Genomic DNA, 27,999 nt, shown 5'->3' with positions numbered 1-27,999 from the left:
AGTAACACTTTTTTTTAGGTATCCATTATAAGTGATTATAAACAATAGCCCCCCCCCCCCCCCCCCCCCCAAAAAAAAATAAAAAAAAAAAATAAAATAAAATAAAAAAAAAAAAAAAAAAAAATAAAAATGGCAAAAGTGTATTATAACTGTATTGTAACAAGTAGCCACATTGGTGACACGGATACAACAGACAGACCGACAGGCATAGAAAGAAACAAAACGGACCTGAAAAGACATTCTCCATAGCGTTTTGAAACGAGAATACAATAAACTAGTCTGAAAAGCAGTGTCATTACATACATGTAAGTTTGTCTGAACTAGGATAACGTGTTTTATTTCATAATGCAATACTCAGAGTTTGCAGGAAAGGATTTGGTCACACTCAGTGGTCTATATGAAGCATATATAAATACCTTAAAGATATTTATGAGTATTAACATTAATGCAACATTACTGTAATACAATATTGTAGCCACAGAAAGCTCCATCCTATGTAATGAAATGATTATAAGGTTTCTAATAATTGATATGTACAGTACAATGTGTACATATTAATAATAATAATAATAATAATAATAATAATAATAATAATAATAATAATAATAATAATAATAATAATAATAATAATAATAATCCAGTATTCCTTTTTAGCAACATTTATAACACCCACAGTCCTAAATATGTTTAAACTATGTGTTAAACGACAAATATTACTTTGATCAATTGATACTTTTTGCAATAGAAAAGCCATCATGTTTATTATCTGAAACAGGCCTATGTATTTTTAAAATGAACAAGTCAAGTTAAATTGAACAGCAATGGATTGAGTCTCATATTTCGGTATAAATGTGAAATGCTAACATTAAAAACACAATGGCGTTCATTAAAAACTAAAACGGCCATATATTATTTTGTCATCTCTCTATATAGTGATCTGCCTATTTCAGTTTCCCTTGTCTATAAATAGATACTAGATGGGGTTTCCAATTGTTCACCCTAAAGTGACATTACTATAAATATTGCAAGGTGCGCAGGTCAGCTGTTACTATGGATTCCAAGAAGGTAGAAAGTAGTGGCTGATAGGCGGTTTTATGATTAGCAGTGGTGTAGTTCACCTTAATGTTAATGCGGGCGGTTTTCTTTCTTTTCTTTTCTTTTTTCTTTTCTTTTTTTTTTTTTTTTTTTTTTTTTGCTGTGTCTGGACTGTCATGTTGTATATCTCTTGTTGGTTTACAGTTCTGTATAAAACCACTTACCAGGAACTGCGCTATGCCCTTGTTATAGTATTAAAGCAGCTGTTTGAGAATACCCTTGCTTTAAAACTAGGCTGAAGTTAAACACGAAGAGCAAATGAGCTGCTTAAATGTAACTGAATTTTTTAATTCTAGCTATTAATAAATATAGTTGGTGAACTGGATGTTATGAGTCAGCTCGCAGCCAAAACAGCGCAATATATACAATTGCAAATTAACGTATTGATTGTGTTTTATTTGTTTGCATCATTAATATTTAACACAACAGTAGATCCAACACAACTTAGAAATGAGAGAATCTCTCACAGCACGAGCCTCCTCGGGTCGCTGCTGTCCAATTGAAACTGGCGGCTAAGGTAACCTTCACATTTGCCACTGGGTTTGATTTTTGAGAATCGTGGATTGGAATTTGAATGAAGGTTATTGCTTGAATGAAATGGAAATATAACCTGTGTGCTGGCTTTCAGCCATGGTGATCTGCAATACCTATTGGTCAGTTTCATTTTATACCTCCGAGTTCATTTTTAATTAATGAGTCGTAAGATTATTTAATTGAAACAATATTCATTACTAACGACATGACACCCTACTAATGATGTTTGAAAAACAATTTGTAAAGCACATTATTCATACGCTTCATTACAGCAGCTAGGGTTCACCCGTGTACCAGTTCTCTGCGCATGGAAACCACATTTTCACAGAATGTCACTAGTAATCTTCAAAAACAGCACGAGTACTTTACGCATAGCTAATTTACTTATCAACCCCCACCTTTCCCATTCATTTGCATGTCGTATTATTATTATTAGTTTATTTAGCAGGCGCCTTTATCCAAGACAACTTACAGACTAGGGTGTGTGAATCAGCTGCAGAGTCACTTACAACAACGCCTCACCCGAAAGACGGAGCACGGGGGGGGAGGGGGGCGGGGGGGGGGGGGGGGGGGGGGGGGGGGGTTTAAGTGACTTGCTCTGGGTTACACAATCAGTCCGTGAGTGAGCCGGGATTTGAACCGGAAACTTCCTTCTACAAGCCATTTTCTGCAACCAGTGAACCACACAGCCCCTCAATTTAGAATGCGCTATAAAGGCTATGCTAGAAGCAAAGCTTCCCAGTCAAACTGCTGCAATAAGTTGTACTGGTGTGTTTCTGTAGACTAGTAGGTTACACGATTTATAATACTGTTTATCAGCTGGTTTTGTTAAAGCTATTTCAAAGATCAGCTTGCACGTTGGGATTGATGTAGTTGCCTTTTTAGTTATGTGTACCTGTAACCATTTTTTATCTGCTGTGTGATCTGTATTATACTGGAACTTAAAAACGGATGAGTCAAGCAATGCGCTCTGTTGTGATCTTCTAATTAATTAGATTGACGAATACGATCTGTCCATCAGTGGCATGATTGCTTCTTCCAAGGCGATACAAGCGCCCTCTAGAGGAATACACAAATATAACATGTTTACAGTCGTTCCTGTTTCCGGTAATTTGGTCAGCTATAATATGTATACGGTTCACAATAATAATAATAATAATAATAATAATAATAATAATAATAATAATAATAATAATAATAAATTCGACAGTTTTAGCCCATTCATCGGCTTATTTAAGATATTCATCTTTTCAGTAATTTTTGCTACTTTGATTGAATACATCTAATTTAGAAGCCCCACTATTCTTTAGAGGCATCTTTTGAGCAGATCAGTCTGGCGGAGTGGAGGGTTACTGTAAGGGGTTTATATGTATACAATTAACTGTATACTCTTTCGTGTTTGATGATCCAAAGAAAGCAATCATTTATAGTAACAGAAAGACGCAAATTAGATTTTATATTCCAAAAGAATATTTATTCATTTCTTATCGTTCTCTCTGAAACGCGCATCATAGATTTTACAATTAGCAAAATTCATAATTAAAACAAAACACAACACAGCAACATTTACAAATCTTCTTTTTTTTTTCTTGTGATGCAAAGGTAGAAGCAGTCGGCAGACATTTCATAAAGCAAATATATCAAAAGTATTTATAATTCGGATGAGAGAGGCCGTTTTTGAAAAAAAATGTTGTTCCTTGAAAGCAGGAGGTGTTGGGCTTGGTCAGTTGGTATTTATGCCTTGACGAGGGAAGCAAACTCTGTAAAATAAATCATAAATAAAAATTATAAAGAACAATTATATCTGGAAAAAAACCTTGTTGCACGCTGTTTTAAAGCACGGGTATTTAAAAAACGCAGCACTTGAAGAACTATTTCAAACTGCTCGAGTCTGATGCTCACTTCACACACGTGAGCTCTTTGCTCCTCTCTCTTACCATCAATTCCGATTTTGCCGTCACCGTCTGAGTCACCAGCGTTAAGGAAGGTCTTTGTCTCGGCATCAGTCAGAACTCTGGCGCCTGCGGAGAAATTCTGCAGAAACAGCCTATAAGAAACAGGATCACCGTTAATGGCTATTCAGTAAATTGTTTTACTGTGCATTTAGATTCATTGTAATATTCGGTACGTTGCAGTAACTACTGCGGAAAACCATATGTTATTTTGGAGACCACTCGCATCTAAGGGTGGTTTTCTGCAATAATGTGCAATACTACTACAGAGTACCCCATTCTGTATCGCATTGCGTACACCTGCTATGTTACAAACGGCTTGCAGTCACAGATAATTCTGACGAGATAGACTAGAAGGTTTGGGACTATGATCGCGGGTGTAATATGATTTAGGTAGCATATTAGCACAGTGCGGTTGAAATTTAGACTCACTTCAATTCATCCTCCTCAATGAAGCCGCTCATGTCCTGATCCAGGATTTCGAAGGCTTTCTTCACCTCATCAGTAGACTTGCCGCTCAGACCGACCTTGGCAAAGAAGGCCTTGTAGTTGAATGAGTCAGCGGCTGTAAAAAACAAAAATAATGTGTTTCTGCCTCAAAACAAATCAACGACGCGACTTGTGTGTTTTCTTTTGCTGCTGTGTTTTTGTTGTTTTTCACAATAAGAAATATACTCATTCCAGCACCTGCAATGTGTTGGAAACTACACCAAGACATTCACATCTTTATATAATACTTTTTCTTAAGTCTTATTTTGACACACACAGTTCAGTAATGATGTCAGTATAAGATTTAGCTGGTAATACCTTGGCATGCCTGCAGGGCGGCAGTAATGTCTTCATTCTTAAGAAAACCGACGAAGGCCATTTTAGCTGCATAAAAAAAAAAAAAAAAAAAAAAAAAAAAAAAATAATAATAATAATAATAATAATAATAATAACAGACGTTAAAATATATTTCAATATAAGTGAACAATGGAATTGCAATGCCACTCTACTACACTGGTTATCTGCTTATTGCTTCTTGTATTAACCTACTGAAGCCTACAAACTGCACATCCCTCATAATGTGTTCTGGGTTCAGTTCCAGAGCCCCTTGAGGTAATAGGCATTGTAAGTTCGCAGTCCAATATATTTCTCCAATATCTGAATTCACAGGATGAACACTCTGCCTTTCCATCGAACATTCAGAGCGTTGACAAATTGCAGGCTACCTAGGGCACAGAGATTGTATTCAGCAAGCTCTAGTTCTGAAGCCTCTTGCGTTTACTCACCTGGATTCTCCTAAAGGCGAGGGAAGAAGCTGAGGATGAGTCGAGCAAACTGCAGTACTCATCGAACCTGTGCACCGTGCTTATATACTAATCTCTCGACCCGAAATGTGAAGCATGAATATCACGTGCAGTGTGGCTGGTTTAAAAAATGTGTCCAGTAGTCAACAAACAGTTCTATTTTTACCTACACAGCCAAAGATGCTTACAGTGTGCTATAGCACAAATCCTTAATATTCGATAACGCCAGGAATACCCGATGCTGATTTTGATGAAACAGTAGTTGTTGCGATTAATGACTGCATAGACACATTAGAAAAGCACCGTGCCATACCGGAACACCACAGACACTACGTTCCTGAGCTCCCAGCAAAGCAAAGTTGCAACCCTGGTAAAATATTTTTTGTAGTTCAACATAACATTATTCAAAAATAACATTATTCAACCTGTTTCATTGGACTTTATGAAGCAAAATGAGTTCATTATATAGTGTGATGCAAAATCTATGTTCATTTGAGCTATACCGATTGTGGATAGTGTATATTTATTAATTGTTTAAAAACAAACAAACAAACAAACAAACAAGCAAACAAAAAAACGTTATAAACTGTTGTGTAATTAAGATGACCGACTATAATTTGTTTCAATGTCATGCTGTCTGATCTGTGGCAGTTTTACATTAAAAATTAATTTGAACTTTACCGCAAGGTGGCAGCACTACCCCCTGAACCCCGCCCATTTCAATACTGTCAGCAGTAAAATGTAGCGAGTTTATATTTTAAAACCAATACCACAAATAATACATATTGTATTATTATTATTATTATTATTATTATTATTATTATTATTATTATTATTATTATTGGTTAAATATAGTTTGGGAAACTGCACCCACTAGTGATTATTTTTATGACAAAAATTATTTAATTTTTCCACTGGTCCATTTGTGCATTTGATGACCCCTTGTCCTTTGCAACATGTTTTAGAATTAATTCTCTTTTACTGCTATTGATTACTAATTGAACCATTAAACTTAATCAAAACTCCCAATTAAAAAGAGCTTTTGACCTGAAGCCACACACATATCAAAGACTATATGAATAGGCTACAGTTATCAATATTTGTTTTTTTTGCTCAAGGGTATAACACTTGAGGTAGAAACTCAAATTTTGTTGGAGAGACTTGAGAGAGATTTTTGGAATTGCTACCTAGTGAGTGAGTGAGTGAGAGAGAGAGAGAGAGAGAGAGAGAGAGAGAGAGAGAGAGAGAGAGAGAGGGAGGGGGACTGCGGCGTATATCGAAGTCTATGGAAAGAAAGTGAGAATATTGATTGTTTGTTTTCTGGTAGTATAGAAACGGGACTGGTTGTAGTGAGACAATCGATTTGCATTGTTCTGTTGCTTTGCAAACTAAAAGGGTTTTCTTAACACTTTTGTGTTTCTGTATTGCAATTTAGGTTAACCCATTCATTGCTGCGCTGTCGTTGCGATTCCTCCCTCTCGGTCAAGTCTATTGAACGATGTAAGCGCTGCCGTATTTTAGGGAAATTAATATCTTTAATAAATATTAGTTATTTCTTGTTTATATAATTTTATGTAGGTACCATTTACATCTACCTTTTGACTACAGCTCTTCTTGAAGGCTGTACCTCCTGGTGGTCTGGGCTGGTACTGCACCCCTGCCTCATTCACAGCGCACCACCCATCCCTCCTGAGAGATGTGAGACTGAAATAAAACCAAGGTTAAGCTGTGTTTTTTATAAAAGCTGTGTCTTGAAAGGTTATTGTGATAACTTGCCTGATTTCTAAGAGTGTGATAGTGTATGTATAGTACATATAGGTAACCTTTTGCCTGGGTTATAACCTCTCCCAGGTTTTAGTTTCTATTGCCCTTGCCCTATTGGCAAGGTGTTCCACAGCTATTGAAATTTTTCCCCAGTGTTGTAATACGCTCTGATATGTATCCAGGTAAGGTATACGTTAATCAAATCAACCTCATTTACTGTAAGTTTTAATTTTTAATGTTCGCTTGAGGTTTTTTTGTTATGGATGGTATGCATGTTTGTTCTTTGAAGAAGCTATGTTTTCTACAATTCAGGACCTATCCTCATCCCATGGACGTTTTCACAGTTTGTTGTGTTACAACCTGAAATCTTGATGCATTTAAATGGGATTGTTTTCCCCTTTGATTTACACAACCTACTCAACACTTTCAACGTGTGAAAAAATGCGGGGGTTGAAAAAATATATCAATTAAAAATAAAAACCTGAAAAGTCTTCGTTAGATAAGTATTCACCCCCTTTGCTAGGACACTCCTAAATAAGCTCCATCTGTGTGCAATAAAAGTCGTCCACATGATAAGGTCTCACAGTTGGGTAGTGCATTCAAAGCAAAGATACTACCATGAAGATCAAGGAGCTTTCAAAACAACTCCGGGATAAAGTTGTTGAAAGACACAGATCAGGGTAGGGGTATAACACGATTTAGCTGTATTTTTATTTTCATCGGCACACGCGCTCTGGATGCAAGTACAGTGCTGATATGTCGTTTCCTAATTATATTAAGCCAGGTTTAGGGAAAATATCCCTTTCACGCATAGAGGTCACTACAGTGACATCACTAATGCGTGGTATCCTCGTCACTGGAGGTCTACCGAAATTAAAACGCCTGCCATCTAGTGGCATTTGATAGGTACTACAAAAAAACATAAAGGTGACAGCACAATGGCAGAGAAGTTCAGCAGCACCGAACACCTCAGGGATTTTTGTAAAATCGTTTTAGAGCAGAGCAGGGAAAAATATATATTCAAAGAAAATAATGTTTAGGGAATAATATGGTATATGTTTTGTTTAAATACTCACTTTTTTCACAGTTTGTTAAACCATATGTTCACTTATGTAGACCTCATGCAATATTAAGATTAATACTGCACATTAGGCCTATGTTGTTCTATAAGCCTATGCTAAATATGTTTTGTATTTTAAGAGATATATATTGCAGTGTTGGCCACAAATAAGCTCATTTGAATTATTTGATCATCTCTCAACTGTTTAATTGAAAATGAATGATTATTTTTAGCAGCAATAGTGTGGTGGTAATAGTAGTAGTTTTATTAGTAGTATTGTGATTTCCTTACCCAGACATGAAGAGCACCTAGCCACAGGGTAGTAGAGGAGATTCCATCACAATCAAGTGATAGCGATGATTGTGAATGACAGACAGACACGCAGGGAGCCCGAGTAGCAGTAATGAAAGTGGCAGTGTCAAGGGCACCCCCTGAAATCAGGTTCAGTGTGGGCAATCACTGGCCAGAGCTAACTTATGCAAAAAATGCTAATGGTGCCATGATGCGGCTTGTGCACAGAAAACTAAATACATGTGCATGCAGTGTCTTGAGCCATTGTGTCCTGGGTGCTTTGCCAACTTCCACACCCAGCGCTAAAATCAGACAAATTCAGTTCACTAAAGAGGGAAGAATGGGAACTTGATGTGTATGACACTCTGAAGTAAAAGTATATATATATATATATATATATATATATATATATATATATATATATTTCAACAACTTCATTTTTGTTTCAAAGAACCACTTATGCAGGTATAAACCCGTATATATATATATATATATATATAATATATATATTATATATTATTAGATATATATAGATATATACAAGTTGAAATTCCATTTTTGTTTCTGGCAAAAAAAAAAAGAAAATATGAGAAAACATTATAATACATAACAGTTGGAATGGTACCAACCATTTAGTTTTGAATTTTATATTACTTTTTTCCGAAATAAAAGAAAAAGACTTTCATTCATAATATGCTGTTACAGACGCATGATGTTCACTCAAGTGGACGCATGTATAACTTCTTAAATTTTGTACTAAAAAATCCCCAACTTTGTTTTAGTTTTTATTGGCCCTGAAGACTAATAAACCATTTGAAAAATTGTTTAAGGTTACCATAATTCATGCATGAAAGAGATATATAAAGAAAAAAGACACTGTATATTTTAGCACTAGTGCAACAAGACCATGTACGGAATTAAAATAAAGGGACTATAGAATAGTCGTGAGAAAAGCGCGAGGTTTTGAGTAAATATATAAAGAAAAAAGGCAGTGTATATTTTAGATCTGCTACACGACCACGTAAGGGTTTAAAACGAATGGACTAAATATTAGTATTGGTTTTGTAACAATGTAATTGGTTTAAAGCAAACAATATTATCCATAACCCTAATGTTCACAGAAAATAAATTTAAAAGGAAATTTCGACAAAAGCTGCCGCGAAGCACTGTGGTTGAAAGTGAAAACGTTACCCACGTAACGTTGTTTCCCCCCCCCCAGAAAGCAGAAATGCAGAAACGTTAATCTGTTAACGTTTGTCTCGTGAAACTGGGGTGCATAATTAAACATGGGTCAAATAAAACTCCCCGATACTACTTCTGCTCGGAAATATGTCGCCCTCTAGTGGCATGAAATGCAATAGCACTTAATCTGAAAAGAGTTTCACTGCTGGACCAGGAGAGGAGAAATTAGGGCACCTAGGCTACAACTCACACAAAAAGTCTATCCCTCCTGCTGTGTAAGTATATTATATTACATGCACACAAGTGTTAATAACTGTATACAATGTATTTATTGTGTAGCTTGTACTATTGCATTTGAGCAAAACATGTGAATCCATTTGATAGTACACCCGTTAGCTTGTGTAAATGGTTCGATATAAAACCAACTAAATTATTGCATGAAATAGTTGGTGTGTGAGCCCTCCCATGAGCGAAACAGCCAGTATTCCAAATAAAAAGAAAAGGACAGATCAATGCGTTCCAAAAGAAGATTTAGTCTTTTGTTAATTCACCCTTTCTGAAAGTACATCGAAGATGTAACATCAGCACTACTCATATTCAAGACATAAAACACAACCGAGCTACATTTACAATGATTATTATTATATGGGACAGTGTTGCTGCAAAGGGAGAAACAGTGTGCAGGTATTTCACAAAGCAAATGTATAAAAAGTCTGTATAATCTGGATGAGAGAGGCGTGTCTTCGACAACGTTGTTACTGGTTCCTTCAAAACAAGAGGGTCGGGCTTGGTCTGTTTATGCCTTAACAAGGGCAGCGAACTCTGTAAAGAATAAAAATAACAATGGGGTTATAAGAAAACAATATTTCAACATGTTGCCTCTAAGAACGCAGGTAGCTAGCAGAACAAAAAAGTTACAACCTTCTAACAATTGTAAGATAAAAAAAAAATACAAGTTATTTGACAGTAGGGCTGCTCTAACGCAATACAGTCTTTTAATCGTATTGGGAAAAGTTTATTATTAAAGGCTATTTATAAGAAATCTCTTACCATCAATTCCGATTTTGCCGTCACCGTCGGAGTCACCAGCGGCAAGGAAGGCTTTGGTCTCGGCGTCAGTCAGAGCTCTGGCGCCTGCAGAGAAGTTCTGCAGAAACAGTCTGCCAAAAACAAATTGAATGAACATGCTTAGGTCTGAAACTATCAGAGGCCAGTTGGCCATTCAGGAAACTGCATTATGGCACATCGTCTTAACCGGCTTAGCGAGAGGTGTCAAAAGCACCAATATAATGTCGTGTTCATGCTGGTTCATTCTATTTATAGCCCATCTTATCGAGCAGCTCGCCAGATGTAATCACTATTCCAACGAGTGCATAGGCTGATATCGGGTAGGTTTCTAAAGTAGTATGTATACACCATATCACATTGCTTTAAAAGTACCGTGAGTGGTAGGACTATGAATCTTATTTTAGCTCAGGTTGTTCTAATGAACTAAACTTACTAATACAAATGTGAAGTTATGATACCGTCTGGAAGGGTTGTGTGTCATATTAAGCGGTTACAGCTTTTACCACTCTCTGCTTTGTGTAGCTATATCCCTAAAGAAAGGCATCTTATTTCGGCTGTTCTGACAATGTAGCTGCACTAAGTTTGGCTCTTACTTCAATTCATCCTCCTCAATGAAACCGCTCATGTCCTGATCCAGGATTGCAAAGGCTTTCTTAATGTCATCAGAAGACTTGCCGGTCAGACCAACCTTGGCAAAGAAAGCCTTGTAGTTGAAGGAGTCAGCGGCTATAAAATACATTATTATTATTATTATCATTATTATTCATTGAACGTGAAATTTATTTATGGTCTGTTGATACATATGTAAAATCATTTTAACACACACACACACCACACACACACACACACATATATACATATATATATATATATATATATATATATATATATATATATATATATATATATATATATTCCGTTAAATTTACATCAAAATAAATCATGTTGGGATTATCGACATCTTTATGTAACAAGCCTCGTTCTCGGGGTGTGAATTTCCCCAACAGGCTAATCACATGAAAGGGATGAAGCTGGTACCTTGACACGCCTGCAGGGCTGCAGTGATGTCTTCGTCTTTAAGAACACCCTTGAAAGCCATTCTTAGCTGCATGGGGAGGAAAAAGCGAACATTAATATACTTGCACAGCATAATGCATGCGTGCTTCTAATGTCATCATACATTCCCAACATCAATAACTTCTACATTTTCAATTTATGAAACCAAAGACTAACATTATAAACCAATGTAGGTCTGCCTTTTAAAAACAAGGCACAATTTAAAATTTTAAATTGACTAATGCCTTCATCAGTTTAAAAAAAAAAAATGTAAAGCGAAAAATTTGGTTCCACATTGCTCACAAAAAGCCTGTAATCTCCAGTCCGGAAAGCATTTGTTCAAAATTTCAGTTCAAGGGTCCCTTGATAGTAGCAGTCCCATTCCACTTGTTATTCCAATAATAAACTGAATAAACAGGATGCAAAGTTGTGGGCTGACAGCATGCCTTCCCATCCGCGGCAGCTTTCTTTTTCTGACCAGATTTACATTTCAAACGAACAGTTCTGGAGCCTCTTCAAACCGCAAGCCTTGCGTTCGGGTTCACTCACCTTGGTTTCTCCTGAATTTAAGGGAAAATCTGAGAAAATGAGTCGAGCAAAGGCAATGAGACTGGAAGACTGCACCCTTCTTATATACTTTCTCTCCGGTCCATTTACAGCAATCGGAGACACCGTGTAATAGATACCATCCATAAGCGCTGGATGAGATTGCTTTCTCAAAAATGTGTCCACTAGTCAGATTGATCTATTTTTATCTTTATAAATGAAGATGCTGATAAGCATGCGCCATCTATAAAGAACATTCTGGATATTGGCAACTCGATATTCTACAACCTAATGCTAAGAATACGTTCAGATGAATCGAGTTCGCTGCGAAGGAAGCCTGTGCATTTATCAAGTTCACCTGTTGCGTGGAGCGTTGATGAACAGTGTAGAAACTTGACTTCAAATATGTATTTAAACGCATGGATTTTATGCTAAACCTCATTAATGGTTAATCCCCAGCCTTGCTTGATATTAATGGATGTCGCAAAGATTACATTTCAACCTCCAACGCAGAATGTAACCCTTTCACATGTGGCTTTCCGTCAGCAGATCGGGGGCGCTAGGACGAGAGAGAGTGCAAACGCATTATTAGCAACACCTTTGAACTTGTCAATAAATGTGTGAATGTTTCTATTGCTATTCCCAATTGCTCTGTGCGCAATGACTTTCCCTGGGTGGAGACACTGTAATGGTAACAGGGTAAGCCTCATCCACACGACATAATCTTAAACATTAAAGAAAACACATCCCCCCCCCCCCCCCCCCCCCCCCCGAGCCCTTTATTGTTTTTAATATTACCTGTGGTGCGCGCTTATGTGCGCGCGGGCAGGTAAAATTTGAGAAAATATATCACCCTCATATCATAGAGGCGGTCCTTTGCCTGCAAAGGGTAGAATACTCCCTCAAACAGATGAGCTGCTAGTATTTTTTAAAAAAGCAATCCACCTGCAATGTAGAAGCGACTCTGCTGTGTATCTAAACACAGCAAGGATAGCCTGAGCAAAGCGCTTTGATAATACCAGCAAGTCATGAATCTACCACTGACTCCAGACTTACGCGCTCCAGTACCTGATAAAACCAAACCCCGGTTAAGGTTTAATTTGCGTAATCAGTCCTTTTGTAATTGTTTTCAGCTCTTAAACAGTTGCAGATTTAAAGTTAGCTATACCATTTACAAGTAACTTGAACTCTGTAACTGTTTAAAAGCTGTAAACAATTTAAAAGGTCTAATTAAGCAAATTAATAGTTCAGTTAAGGGTCTGGTTAAGCAATTGACAGCTGAGTTGGAATGAAAACCAGCAGCCACAGGGGGGCGCAACTAGAGCGCGACCACTGGTCTAGGAGAGTCTAAAACAATTCAAATAAAGTCACGGTTCCCCGCGTGGCTCACCTGGTAAACAGCCAATGGAGAGCGCACCCTGCTGGCCAGGTGCAAGGCTAGCCCTTGTAGCTCGATGACACTCGAGTTTCTTGTAGAAAAAGAAACTGTCGTGGGGTCGGAGGACGCCCACTGTGCCTTCAGTGGTCCTGAGCTCTGGTTCCATGTAGGAACAGTTTGCACTATATTTATATTTTCAGATATATCGTTTATAAAGTTGTGCATTAATTTAAAATATAGATTAAAATATAGATTAATATTTTTACTTTTTTAAAATTTAAGTTGTGTTGTTTAATTTTCTGCAGGTAACCTAATTATATTTTCCTATCTTATTAAATTATGTTAGCGGATAATCTGAACTTTCAGTTTGCCCCTGTTGTAAATTGTGCACCGATAATCTATAATACTGTATTCTATATGACCATGACAATATTGTCTAATAATGTTGAGAATAAAGAAGCGAAACATACAATGATCAGTTCATTGTCTTTAATTTTCAATTGTAAATGATATCACAAGAGGAAAACAAGGCAACTGCATTTACAAATGCCAGTAACTGTACAAAAAGCATAAATAAATTGTCTTGCATCATACAAAGCTTTTGATGTCTGTTTGCTGCGACTTTACTTCACCAAGGACTGGAATTCTGAAAAGAAAAAGAGAAAAGATTGAATGTCATGCGGTATCTTCCTTCATAGCTTTACGCCTATGTGATTCTAATTCAGTATTAAGTAAGGGCTGGGATTAGAAATCGCCCTTGCTGTAGTCTAATCGAGAAGTCAATGTCCTCCCAGTACTTATAGTTCAATACCATCAATTCCGATTTTTCCGTCACCATCCGCATCGCCAGCTGCCAGAAACACCGCGGTCTCTTTATCAGTCAGAGCTCTGGCGCCTGCGGAGAAGTTCTGCAGAAACAGCCTAAATAAAGGAAAACAACGGAGGTGAAGAACAGGAATATGCGCCATGCCAGTAACGTATTTTAATTAGGACTGTCCATTAATCGCACTCCTGGCATGTCCCTCGTAGCATACCGTAATTTACTTCCTGTGGCACCATTTTAGTACATGTCAAAAAAATAAATAAATAAATAAGTCTCTTTAATTTTTTGGGGTCGCGGGTTTCGTGATAGACTGGTGTCAATGTATGTGCACGTCATTAGAATTTTAACAATCATCCTACCGCTGCTTTTTTTTTGTTCTCACGAGATTTGGCATCACTGGCTTGTAAATCATGTCTATAGTATGAAACATTATATAGCAAAGCACTGGAACTGAAGGACTTGTGAATGGGATTTAAAAAGAAAACACTTTCTTAGGGTTGGTTGGCTAGGAAGAGTGTTAATTGTATCTACTGTCCAATATCACAGAAGTGCATCTAGTCTGCTGTACCAATGGCCAGCTAAACATGCATTCACTTATCAAAATACACTCTAATAGTTTTTTCTGCTACAGACAACAAGTGAAACCAGTCCTTTTCGACAGAGTACTCTTGGATTGTTGCAAACCCATGAATCAAGAGAAGAACAATACTATAACCAATGCTGTTGGATAGCTATGACTACAGATCCTTAACATTCTAACTTGTGTTTTATTTCAGTAACCACGTTTAGTTTTTAAATATATTATTTACAGTTATGGAGGATGTAGCAGTTACTCAGTGAATGTTTTGATTCAGGAAACAGTAATTGTATCAATTAAATATGAGATTAAAACAAGATTAACTGAGATTATTTTTTGAATATCAAGATTACTCGAGGTTAATGTTAAGTGAATGTTTGTAGATGTTAATTTCGTTAATAATCCATACAGTAGCAAAAGACGATGGCCCAATTCGTTTGATTCATACAGTATGCGTGTATAAATGTACCCTACTTACTTCAGCTCTTCCTCCTCAATGAATCCGCTCTGGTCCTGGTCAATGATTTTGAAAACTTTCTCTGCATCTGCGGCAGACTTGCTAGCCAGACCAATCTTGGCAAAGAATACCTTGTGATCGAAGGATTCTGGAGCTGTTATGGAAGTAGATCTTTATGAATCATATACAATATAGCCAGCTCCCATGTGTCCCTATCCACTCCACCCTGTTCCTCATTATCACTTTACACCCTTTCTTATATATATATATATATATATATATATATATATATATATATATATATATATATATATATATATATATATATATACATATTATATATATTTTAAAAGTTTGTGTGAACTCTATGGAGTTCGAGAGGTTGCTCTGACAAAAACTTTTTAAAAACCCATATATGCATTATAAAATAGATACATAGATTGGAAACTTAACGTAGTACAATTATACACACAGTGACTGATGGGGATATAGAGCAGACATGCCTTTTGTACTTGCCTATTCTGAAACTAGAATGCCCCAAGTTGTCCACTTACCATTTCAATATATCGAGCTACATAAAATGAACCCATTGTGAGTTCTGTTTGTCTGTTTCTAAAGAAAACATAACCTAAGCCTACAATGTCAGTATAAAGTCTCTCCTGCTCTGCGGCCTCGCATCCTTGAAAACGGCGTGCTGTGTGCTCCCGAGGGTTTACCACTGTATAGGTAAAAGTTTAGCACTGTATAGGTAAAAGTTTAGCACTGTATAGGTAAAAGTTTACCTTGGCAGTCCTTGACGGCTGCGGCGATATCCGCGTCTTTCAGCAGTCCGGCAAAGGCCATTTTCAAACTATGAGGAAAACGGACAGGTGTGTTGTATTACCTGGCACATCATAGAGGCTATTTGACTACACGCGGTTTCACAGCTGTTTTTAAACTAATGCAACAACAAGAACAGCAATAATCCATATACAAATCTAGACGTAAAAGTCATCGTGTCAATAACGCAAGTCCAACATGAGCGCTTGACTTTTGACTTTAGTTAACAGCACTTCACTTGGATACAGCCGTCTCGCATCAATAAACCACCTTGCTGGAAAAAACACCGGTGTTTAGCTCCCATTTCGACATCAGTTGTTGAACTCACCTCTAGGTAGTTCTTGGCTTGAGCGTTGAAAACGAATATGCTTCAGTATAATGTCTGATCCTGGAATGGCGCCCGTTTATATAGCCTACACAAACACCTCCGTATTCATTAGCTAGTGTGGATGTGGGGGTCTTGTTTCAAAACGTGCTAGCTAAACAGATTGTTCAAATAATATCCTATAGGAATGTGCGTAGGGTATGTAAACACATCGCAGCCCTTATATGTAAAATGATATTCTGGACGGTGGATCCAATTCAGAATTATGAACCTATTATTGATCGAATGTGTTGGAGAGCAGTCAAAAATAGCACTCTCCTTGTGTGCAAAATAAGTTACTGCATACTTCTGGATTATCTCTGACCCCACGATGCGTTCAAATTCTGCTCACTGCACAGCTTTAAGAAGACGATGACATGACTGTCGGAGCATAATGGATTTGCAAACAATTCATCAATAAAAGTTGTAATGTTCTATGGATCATTAAGGCAACGCAGTCTAAGGGGAGCTGGCGTATTTGATAATGTATGCTTTACAGAAAGTGACGTTAACTAGATAATAATAAATAATATAACGATCTGGTTCAATATTATCCACGTAATATTATTTAGGAAATAAATAATATTGTAGCTTGTCATAGCTACCTATATCTATTTTAACTAGATAATAAGAGATAGTGGATATAGAAATAGGTAACTATAGCAGGATTCGGTATATTATTTATTTCTTAATATGCAATTATTTAAATTTTTGCAGAAGGTCAATGTATAAATGCATACTGTGGATTTAGACAAGGGATAACTGGCTTTACACGCCAGGTGGCGCTGTCCGGGGAAAAGCAAAAAACTACTCGACCTGTATTTGCATTTTAAATAAAACATATCCGGCCTTGCGGGCTTCGTTGACCCGACCTTTGTACTCGCTTGAGTCAGAAGAACGTGTATTCGTACTATACTGAATAAACACGCTACAGACTGAATGTCACTATTGAATACCTCTGTCTTTGAGAAGCGATTCATTTTAATTGACATAATTTCTAGGGTTAAAAATACATTAAAAACATTTTAGTCGGCCTACAATTGATTTAGTTACACATAGGCAAATATGCATTTCTAACTCTGGAGGTGTCTTTTGATTGTTTATAAAATGACTCCCCATTAAATGTATAGTTTAAGTAGTATTTTTCTTGCAGTAAATAATCTTTATGACCCTGTGATGATAGATAGGCTTCATGTAAGACAAATTATCTGATGTATGCGCGACATTCTTTACAACTACATAGGGGCAACTACCCTGATGCCTAAATATTCAAATATATCATATTTATACACATGGTTTAGATTTATAAAAATTCTACAAGTATTTAAAGTTTATTTTTGCAAATATAACAATACGAATGCAAAATTACAGTCATTAAATAGTTGTCACACTATTTATATATATATGTTTGACACCAGAGTGTGTTCAACGCAAAAGGGAAATATTAGCGCTCGTATTTATTTTGTCATTATTTATCATTTAACATTTCTAATCAATGTGTGTACATTATCTATCTTTGCTTATCTTGTCGTTTTTTTATTTTTCTTAAAGATAAAAACAAACTATTAGAAAAAAAGTAGAATTAAACATAAATCTTATGCAACGAATAAAATACATTGTATTATATATAGTAAGATCTGTTTCATAATATTTATTTAAAGGTTTCATAGTGTAACCCTATTATGAAGCGGTAAGCATACCATAAAAACACACATTACTTAAGTATACTGAAGGATTGGATTTCTGATTCTGTTACTGTAGCAGTTCATTTGATCAGAATAATGTTCTGAACTGTAGGCCTATTTGGAAAAATATCCCATATATGGATGATATGTAAACAGGATAGTCTGTTTTGGTAAATGTGTGGTCTTTATCGCCCAATATTGACTTGATGCCAACTTCTGTTAATTCTAAGATATTGCTATTTAAAATATATTTTTATTAATTAATTAATTTAAAATATGAATGCATTTTTTGTGGCTTTGTACTCCTCTGCTTGGGGTAGGGGTAACTGCGTTTAATCGGGGATTAACTGCGTAATGTGTGTTTTTCATTGACTTTGGATGTCATGGCAGCATGCTTTGTTATTCTGGAATCCATGTGGGCTCGTCAGGAACGATGACGTGACCTTCGTCTATGAGCAAAATTACCAACCTTTTTTTTTTTTAACATCGGACGGAATTATAATGATAATGATAATGATATCACAATAATGCAAGACTGCGAAAGTTAAAATTAGAAACACTTGAAATGTTTCCCAATAAGGTTACACGTTGGGTTTGAAACCGTACCATACAGTGATGCAAATTATAATACTGCTATATTTGGCATAGATTTGGCATAATTTCTATATTATGAAACCACGATGGCTCAATTTTCCCTGATATAGAGAGAGAGAGAGAGAGAGAGAGAGAGAGAGAGAGAGAGAGAGAGAGAGAGAGAGAGAGAGAGAGAGAGAGAGAGAGAGAGAGAGAGAGAGAGAGATTCTCAACTGAGGCTTTGCCGTAATATATGTTGGACTGTGCACACTAAAACAAAAATAAGAAGTGAGAGGTCCTTTTTTTTTTTTTTTTTTTGCAAAAGTATTTATTTTATTCCCTCTTCCAACCACAATTGAAACATTGTGTTTGGACGATTTCACAGAGCACCTTCCATATTAAGAAGTGAAGCAATATGGGCTAAAATACCTGCACACAGGTGGAAAGCTGAAATGGTTCCAACAATGTAGCTAACATACAGGAATTTTAGAATTGGTCTATAAAAAAATACAGAGATGTGCCTTTAAGACTGCGAGGTTTGTGGGGGGCGTGACGAACATGGAGAATCCGTTGATCTTGGTCTTCAGGGATTTATTTATGCCTTGACCAGGGCGGAGAACTCTGTAAATACAAGAAGTGTTCGCGTTTTTAATAATTTTGAAATGCATTTGTTTACAGTAAAACAATAACAACAATAATAATAATAATAATAATAATAATAATAATAATAATAATAATAATAATAATAATAATAATAATGTGTATGTAATTTTTTAAAAAATAACTTGAATGCAAGTTTCTAATAGATAACATTTATTCCACTGTCTTGGAGTCATTGTATATAGCCATTTGTACCTCAACCGCATTTAGCAAGCTATACTGTAGACCTGAAAGCTCGTATGATGCACCCCATCAAAGCACTTTATTATGCTTCAAATAAAACAATATATTGATAATTAACGTTTAGCAGAAATAATTCAAAATATCAGCTGTCAAGGTAAATTATGCACAATATAGGCCTACCTAATGTTTTATTAAGATGTTATTTTCTTGGCACACATCAGAATATGATACACTTGCTTCCCAATTCTGGCTTTAAAACAGGCCCTCCATTTAGTAGGCATTAGTCGCCCACATTGGGACATTACAGAGACAAGAAATATCAGAAGTATCGAAATCTTCTGACGTCACAACCCTTTAGAATGGACATCTTAATATTTAGTTCTTTCCTCTCTCTTACCATCAACTCCGATTTTGCCGTCACCGTCGGAGTCACCAGCGGCAAGGAAGGCCTTGGTCTCGGCCGCTGTCAGGACTCTTGCATCTTTGGAGAAGTTCTGCAGAAACAGCCTAAAAAAAAAAAAAAAAAAAAAAAGTAAAAAAAGCAAATCAGAATTGCAAAACAATAAATGATTGGGTATTTTACTTGGACAACAGAAAATATATATATAATATATATAATATATATATATCATATTATATATATATATATATATATATATATATAATATTAAGACTCGGATAGCTAAGCCTATCTGAACACATCCATCGATTATTGTACTCAGCTTGCTTTGATAGGATATATGTGTTTTTACTGTTATGTTGGTTGCAAGATCTTACTAATGACCTCTTGGAAAGGAGAGCCCACGTCTCGCCACTGTTGTCCTGGTCAATGATTCCGAAAACCTTCGCAATATCACCCGCAGACTTCTTGGAAAGTCCAACGGCAGCAAAGAAGGTCTTGTAGCTGAAGGAGTCAGCAGCTGAAAACAGAAAAAAAAAGAATCAAACCGGCTCAAACAAGCAGCAGTAAGCATTAGCAAGAATAACGAATCAATTTTACAAACTGGTGCCTTAAATTGTTTGTCAGCAATGACATGCATTGAAATAAGACGTTGTCTCACTTCGACCTGTATGCAATTAATTTAATAGAGCATTTCATTAATTTCCTTAATCCACATAAAGTACCGCAAGCTAAGAGGTTTACCCTTGCAGCCGGTCAGAGCAGCGGTGATGTCAGCAGCGGCGAGTATGTCAGTAATGGCCATTGTGATGCTGTAGAACGAAATGGTGTAAAATGATTATTCAAATTTTGTAGTCCTTGGCCTGCTACTAGACTATCAGGGCTAGTCTTGGAACAGCAAACTGCTGACGAATGGTTATTTACTGAGCACGTTTTGTAGGCTATGCACAGAAACATATGTCATTAGCAGGTGCCTGTGCTTCAATCACTTGAACTTGGACATCACGTCACAAAAGTGGAAATATAGGCTATATTTATAGCAACTTTGCACAACAGCTCATAAGATCATAATATTTTACTTTATTGTATTTTTGCATTGCCAATATGTACATAAAAAGCCAAAACGAGAATGCAAGATACTTAGTAGTCTTTACTATTTGTATTATTTTATATTAAGTGCAGCATTGCGTTGAATGATCAGTGCACTGAAATATTGATCTTAAGACATTAGTTGTTGCTTACGTTTTTTGAGGTCTTGTTGACTGCACAGGAGGGAAGCTTGCTGTGTTCAGAGAAGTCGCTGTGCCGAATCTGCAAGCCCTCTTTGCTTATATACGTTCAATTGGGCGGATCATATACATATTATAGGTTTCGTCGTCATGACGGCAGATTGGTGTCCAATGTCGTTGCCTAACTGAATAACTTGAACTATTTATATCTCCCGAGAAAACATCTGATATTTTCAAATGAAACACTATATATATATATATATATAATATATATATATATATATATATATATATATATATATATATATATAATATATAATATTATATATGGAGAATGAAATCACAGTAAAACAATTGTCATTTTGGGGAATTATATTATTATAATAATATAATAATAATAATAATAATAATAATAATAATAATAATAATAATAATAGATGTGATCTATATATTTCATGTGATGTATATATAATAGGGCCTATACTGGCCTAACATGAGGTTTGTATAACTTTGAGACTCTATTCCAACAGGTGTTTGGCAACAGTATTACTCTGGGAACACTGACAGTGAAAGTGGCTTCTGTTCGGATGCATTAATCAATTGAGTGAAGCATAACAACAAACAGTAAATCACTCCTAGTTTTTTTTTCTTGTTTCAATTATAAGTCATAGATGGCATAAGCAAGCAATGCGTTCATTGATCAAGATAGGCCTATAGACATTGAGGTGGCCTTGGTATGGCACTATACTTTTGGGGTACCGTTTTCAGTAAATGGAAACCTGTATATTGCTTCAATTCAATGAAATCCCACCTAGCCATTTGTAGACTGGAATTTTGTGAACATTACAAACTGTTAAATTCAGTGCTACATCACACTGGACATGGTTTACAAAGACTTCTTCAAAAGCATGTTTGGACAAATTCTATGGCATGCGTGGTACAGTGAATATTGACATAAGGTGCTTTACTGTTGGCGTCAAGCGCTCGTGTGTGGCGTCAAGCGCTATGTTGTTATATATCATATATATATATATATATATATATATATATATATATATATATATATATATATATATATATAAACAAAAGCTGAATTGAATTGTTCATTACTTGGTGTTAGCATGTAGTGATTTTTCACGAGACCAAAATGGTGAATTCGTTTTCCTCCCCAAACTGACCGAAGCTGTTTGTACTTTTGTAGTTTGTAGTTCTGCAAACGCACGGCCACAGATAGACAGAACTTATTTGGGAACATTTCAAATGTATCAACGAATGTGAGTGTTCAGCTTCTCTGTTGCTGTTTTGCTAGTAAAGGGCATTCCATTCCAAACTCCGGATCAAATGTCCTTCCCGCAGCTGCCCCATATCCCCAATGCACTCTTCAGCACCATGCTAAGCAAACACCGTGCATTGCGAACGGCAGTGCAGAGGCATCGCGTTAATAAACTTTATATAGGGTTAGGTCTTTGCAAAGGACGTTTCATTCAGAACGGGTGTGTTATGTGTGACACACCGGGCATAATGTAATAGTTCGTGCAATATAATGCCATCATACAAACTGCTTCGGTTTATACCGTCCTGCTGATTGATTAAAGCTGGATAATTTGCTGTCTTGGGCAGTATCCAATTTGGCGCCTTCCTCCATCTTACTCATCCTTTGCAGTAAAAGTAAGGCTGGGGGTTTCCTTCAGTTTTGCACTAAATGGCAAATGCAGCAGTACCAGCTGACAAAGTGATCACTGATGCTATTGGGTTACTGGCTTGTGCAGTAGTCCCGTACGAGTCGAAAATCAGGCTGGAAATACAGGGTATTCGGTTGGTGGAGCTACCCAGAACTGTAACAAAACACAAAAAACAACAACAAAAAAAAACAAAAAAACACTTATATGCACAATAAATATGTAATGTTTTAAAATAAACCTAACCTACATATCTGCACATAGGATATGCGTTTACAACTTCCTGGAATTTAAATGAACCAATTAATAAAATAAATAAACACATAAATAAAACATTTATGAAAGTATGTTAACCATAACGGCCCCCCCCCCCCCCAACCCCCCCCCCCCCCCCCCCCCCCCCCAAAAAAAAAAAACAAAACAAACAAAAAAAACCCTATATTTTATAAACTGCACGTTAATCAGATACATTGGATTTAGGGTTAGACTTTACATCTGTGTGCGGTGTTCGAGATGGCAGTGCAGGGATTGTGTGTTCAAAGCCTGATCGTGTTAACACGACCATACTGAATTCGGTTTTTAGGACCGCGAACGTGTAAACAAGATTAAAAAAAAAAAAAAAAAAAAAAAAAAAAAAAAAAAACATAATACAACATGTATAAATATCAAGAAACGAGTTTATATAAGCATAACCCATTTAATGAACTAAATGTATCAGGAGGTAAGTTTTTTTTTCCTTATTACTGATAATAATGAAATGAATAACTATTGTTTTATAGATAAATATTTATTCGAGAGAAGAAGTCGAAAGTAGTGTCTATTGCCGCTTATAAAGACCTTGAGAGTAAAGAAGCGAAAAGTTTGTATGGTTTCTGAAGTACTTTATAATATAATAATTTCAGAGTGTTCTGAAAAAAGGACACCATTTCCAAGATGCTACTGCAAAAAATAAATTTTTTTAGTGAATTTTATACAGGAAGAGCCTCAACTGCAGCCAAAAAAACGCCTGATCCCACTGAAAAATGCTTGGTCCTGAAATTAAAACAGCCGTCAAGTGTGTAACTAAATAACTCAGTGGCATTGACGCGTTCTGGAAGATAGATTTTATCCATGGTTTCAGCGTCACGTGTACTTAACCCAGCATTAGGGTGCAAATGTAAAAGGGATAAATAAGAACGTGATTGTACTACCCAAGTTAAGGATTAATGCAAACCTGGGCACTGTTGTGACTTAGGGGTTAGGTCACAAATGGTTATCATGTAGGGGAAGCAACATTTTGCTCTTCCAGTCCAGGTCTTTGATCATGTCCTTTATTAATATATTGAAACAAGCAAAAACCCTAAATATAATTTGCTGAATACAGTGTATAACAAAAGCTTTGCAGTTTCCAGTTTTAAACACTGGATGGCCAGAAACTCAACATTATGGCCAAGTCAGCAGCAACTCATACTGGTAAAATGTGCAATCTGCTCAGAATTCAAAATATGTCAAGCACGGCATATTGTGGGGAAAAAAGAGTTTCTAGGAACATGCAGGTTCCTAACATGACACAACTGGTACATAGACTGACTAGCCAAAATATTATCTGCTAGCCCATAGTGTTTTCACATAGCTAAAGGACCACACTAATTTGCATACATAACATGCATTTACATGACTATACAACAGCTTGGTAGTAAACTGATTTCAAACAAACAAGCAAATAAACAAACAAAACACAGTGAAGGTTTGCAGGTTGATTCCTCATAGATGTCACTTTTTTATCTTCAACTTTTTTTTTCAATGAGTTCCACATCCAAGTACATTCTCTTATCTTGCATAAAAGTGCACACTCTTATATATAAACTCATGAGCCTATATTCACAACCATATTGTAAAACTCCAAAAACACCACTCTAGACAACACAACATTACACTACTGTAAATTCCTGCAGGATATTCTTAATCTCTTTTCAAGTTAGGACAGTTTTGTAAGTGCTTAATAACTTACAAACCAGAACAGAAATTATTATAAAGAAAATGTTTTAGAAAAGGCAGTGACTTTATTTTCTTGCAGAGGTATGGAGATCACAGAAAGCCGTCAGTTGTCATGATGAGTCTACTTGGCCAATCCATTGCGCTGGACTCATTGTTCAAGAACAAAGTTTTCTGGAAGTAGTACAGTATGAAGGCAAGTACTGGTAAGTACATGACAAAGTGCATGAAAAAAAACTCTCTTACACATGTATTTCACAAATTAAGTTAAAAGAATGTTGTACTCACTCATTTCTATTGCTCTGTTTACAGTAGCAGTTCTGTATTCTTGTATCTTTGATGCAGGCATATGTAGACTGTGTAAATAATCAAACACATTTCCATTTGAGCCATGTACTAAGAAAAGTGCTCATATGATTTTGTTTTAAGTTAGGAAGCACTCCTGTAACGGTTGCCTGTATTGAAATATTCATTACTCGTGATCTCCAGTTGATTTCATATGCAAGCCCATAGTCCTGTAGTGTTAGCGTTTTCGCTGAGGCTTTTTTACTTCTTCATTCACTGCTACAAAGTGCACAAGCCTGTTACAGACACAATAACCTTGTCTAGAGCTCCTTGAGTCGGTGGGAGCCACAGTATTTGTGAGTTCAGGGAAAAACTGACTACTGCCAGCATTGAGGACGCCTTTAACAATTTTCTTAATGACAAGTTCAGACATCTTTAAAAAAAACACACCCTTCATGGAAACGTTTGACATACTATTTCTGTCAATTTGAATGTGTATGTTTTGCAACATGAAGAGTTGTATTTGTACATCATCTCTCTATGTAATTATATTGTATGCACATTAACAGGCTGATGTAAGGATACATGCAAAGTGTTGTGCAGCTGCAAAACACCCACATTGCACTCAAAATCTGTGTTTTGCACACGCAAACCATGTTTAGCGGCCATAAAGTGGGACTTTAGCGGCCACTGAAAATGTGGCATACGTAAAGGATGTTTTTCTCCTGTGGTTCTGCACCCGCTATCAAATTTGCACTTTGCCATCATTAATCCATTTAAATGGTATTGAAATGTATTCAAATGAAGAAAAAGAGAATGGAGTTGGGCGGGGATCTGAAATACTAAGTGGGTGCAAACATTATAATGAGATGTAAGGATTTTGGCTTGCATTTGGGCAATTGATGACCCTCCAAAAACTTTGCACCTCCTCTTACAAGGTGTAAACCATTGCAGAAGGGAGTAGCTAAGAGCTGTATAAAACCACATACCTGCAGAGACCTGTCATTGGCCTCAGGGTGGCTACTGTGGTACACTTCCTGATGCAGCAATGCTTGGCTCTTGTTGAGGACAGGCAGGAAAACCTTCAGAGAAGGGCAACACAGAGAAGACCCTGCATATTCAAGCCCAGCGTCACTTTGTTTAGGATATTGGAGGATGCAGTGGTAGAGCGTTATCGTCTCACTCTACAGGTCATCCTAGACCTAATAGCTGAATTTCACCTTTTCATCACCTGGGTGACTGTCTTGGCAGCACCGACAGCACTGGCCTTCTCCACTATACAAGACCATATGGCCTCTTTGGCAGCATAACTGATGTTGGCTGAGGCTTTTCCAACTAACTCAATTTCATGTTGAGTTGACTTCAGCCATAAGGACTCTCAGCTACTCCTCAGAAAACTTTTATTTTCTTTTCCGTGCATCAAGATGATTTTGCTGCCCTTCCCTCTGACATATTTTTTGGTTTGGTTTGATTTTCATGCCCCACAAATCTCATACAGCACCTATTGCTCTCTGTACTCCTTACTCACCTCACATCAGCCCCAAAACGTTTGCTTGGAAAGTATTGTAAACATTAACAGCAGGGGCAGGAAATATTCTAGAGCAGTACATGCACGACTGTATTACTTTGTTGACGGACAACAGAAAAATAACAAAAAAAAAAACATTCTAATGTTGAATTTTACCAAGGAAAGTCTTTCACATCACAGAGCAGCAGGCTCAATATTGTGTATCTTCAGAAAACAGAGTACAGTAGCACATTATAAAACCTTTCCTCCTGACCTTTTAATGTATATTTACATTTTCAAGCCCTTTAGGAATATAAATAGTGCTCATATTACACATGAGAGACAATGAACACACTCAACATGAAATTAAATAACCAAAGTATAAGCGTATATATTTACAGAATGACTTGAATCTGTATTTCAGTAGCTTTGGAACTTTACAATGACATCATGACTACAGATGTATTTAATGAATGATTAAGACTATGCTGTTTGTATTTCCGGTTTAACAAATCAACATGAGTAAACTCCTTTTCTGAAACCAGTTATTTTGGTAATTTTTTTGTCAACAGTTTGTGCCAAATATAGAAGCCAGGTAGCGTGACCAAAGAGAATGCATGTGAAGCATTGTTGTGTTACGGTGCTTTCTTCATACAGAGGGTTGGTTCAATAGAAAATCAGTTTTCCTTTTTTTCACTCATTGATGAAAATGCATGTTGTTTAAATGTGACAGTGGTGACTTATTGTAGAAGATGGGAGTAAATAGATGTTGGCTGGCTGTCCGTCTGGACATCTGTCTGCAAGTCACACTTCTGATTTTACATTCGTCTCCAGTTAATTCAGGATAGGAAGCTGAGGTTGGAATTCTGTACTAGTTAAGTCTGTTCCCCCCCTGACTGGCCCATAGTCATCACTTTTGAGACCTACAGCGTCAGTAATGAATGCAGTCTTGGAAACAGAAGAACTAGTTCTATCAGCCCTTGGCTCTAATCAGTCAGACTTGCGCTCTTCAGTGACTGACAACATGGAGATGCAGCCTTCATGTATTACAGGATACATTTCCATTTGTATAGCCAATGTAACCAACTCAAACTTACCCATTTGTTTGAAAGGTGCCTTATAAAAAATGAAGCCATGACAGAAAATGCTGGTACTGTCCCTTTGTGAAGAGTCCTCAGGGGAGAATGCGGGTTGGATACAAGTCAGATCATTTTAGAACATATTTTTAAGATTTGTAAATAAAAAATACAGTGTATCAGCTCTACATTTACGCACCAATGGGTCTTGATCAAGAATGCAAACACGGGGAATAGGTGAAGGAAGGTATACCTTCCACGTGAGCACTAGGTTTCAAAATACCGGTCAAACTGAAGTACCGCCGGTAACCTGGTGATAATGGTAAAGTAAAACTATGGATTACAGTACCTAATTATTATGTAACAGTCGTAGTAATAATAATCTAACAGATGCACCAGAAATCTAAATATCGAGGCATTGCGATACATCGTGTGAATACACAATTGACATGTTGCTTAAACTGCCAGGCTCGTATACCTCCAAATGTCG

At 36.6% G+C, this 27,999-nt stretch overlaps 4 protein-coding genes across 5 annotated transcripts; all 4 read right to left on the bottom strand.

Annotated features, from left to right (window-relative positions):
- Window positions 1-3,126: 3,126 nt before the first annotated feature.
- Window positions 3,127-4,935, bottom strand: LOC121300607 (parvalbumin-2-like). Its single transcript, XM_041229217.1, has 5 exons — window positions 4,856-4,935; window positions 4,389-4,454; window positions 4,014-4,146; window positions 3,567-3,676; window positions 3,127-3,389 (listed from the first exon to the last, which is right to left on the bottom strand). Exons 2-5 carry the CDS (start codon window positions 4,447-4,449, stop codon window positions 3,364-3,366), a joined length of 330 nt encoding a protein of 109 aa, XP_041085151.1. The 5' UTR covers window positions 4,450-4,454; window positions 4,856-4,935; the 3' UTR covers window positions 3,127-3,363.
- A 4,748-nt stretch (window positions 4,936-9,683) lies between these two features.
- Window positions 9,684-12,001, bottom strand: LOC121300888 (parvalbumin alpha). Of its 2 annotated transcripts, none has more exons than XM_041229853.1 (5): window positions 11,844-12,001; window positions 11,277-11,343; window positions 10,832-10,964; window positions 10,221-10,330; window positions 9,684-9,992 (listed from the first exon to the last, which is right to left on the bottom strand). In XM_041229853.1, the coding sequence occupies exons 1-5, from the start codon at window positions 11,985-11,987 to the stop codon at window positions 9,967-9,969; spliced, it is 480 nt and encodes a 159-aa protein (XP_041085787.1). In that variant the 5' UTR covers window positions 11,988-12,001; the 3' UTR covers window positions 9,684-9,966. The 2 variants fall into 2 exon arrangements, with proteins under 2 accessions (XP_041085787.1, XP_041085788.1); XM_041229854.1 differs by lacking the exon at window positions 11,844-12,001 and adding an exon at window positions 11,598-11,794.
- Window positions 12,002-13,692: 1,691 nt separating this feature from the next.
- Window positions 13,693-16,328, bottom strand: LOC121300889 (parvalbumin-2-like). The gene is made up of 5 exons (XM_041229855.1): window positions 16,223-16,328; window positions 15,858-15,925; window positions 15,097-15,229; window positions 14,030-14,139; window positions 13,693-13,864 (listed from the first exon to the last, which is right to left on the bottom strand). Exons 2-5 carry the CDS (start codon window positions 15,916-15,918, stop codon window positions 13,842-13,844), a joined length of 327 nt encoding a protein of 108 aa, XP_041085789.1. The 5' UTR covers window positions 15,919-15,925; window positions 16,223-16,328; the 3' UTR covers window positions 13,693-13,841.
- A 2,506-nt stretch (window positions 16,329-18,834) lies between these two features.
- LOC121300481 (parvalbumin, thymic-like) lies at window positions 18,835-21,084 on the bottom strand. The gene is made up of 5 exons (XM_041229053.1): window positions 21,002-21,084; window positions 20,504-20,571; window positions 20,144-20,279; window positions 19,757-19,866; window positions 18,835-19,137 (listed from the first exon to the last, which is right to left on the bottom strand). Exons 2-5 carry the CDS (start codon window positions 20,562-20,564, stop codon window positions 19,112-19,114), a joined length of 333 nt encoding a protein of 110 aa, XP_041084987.1. The 5' UTR covers window positions 20,565-20,571; window positions 21,002-21,084; the 3' UTR covers window positions 18,835-19,111.
- Between the last annotated feature and the right edge of the window lie 6,915 nt (window positions 21,085-27,999).

Source organism: Polyodon spathula, chromosome 26 (genome assembly GCF_017654505.1).
Source record: "Polyodon spathula isolate WHYD16114869_AA chromosome 26, ASM1765450v1, whole genome shotgun sequence".
Classification (NCBI taxonomy): domain Eukaryota; kingdom Metazoa; phylum Chordata; class Actinopteri; order Acipenseriformes; family Polyodontidae; genus Polyodon; species Polyodon spathula.
This window is presented reverse-complemented; position numbering and strand designations above follow the sequence as displayed.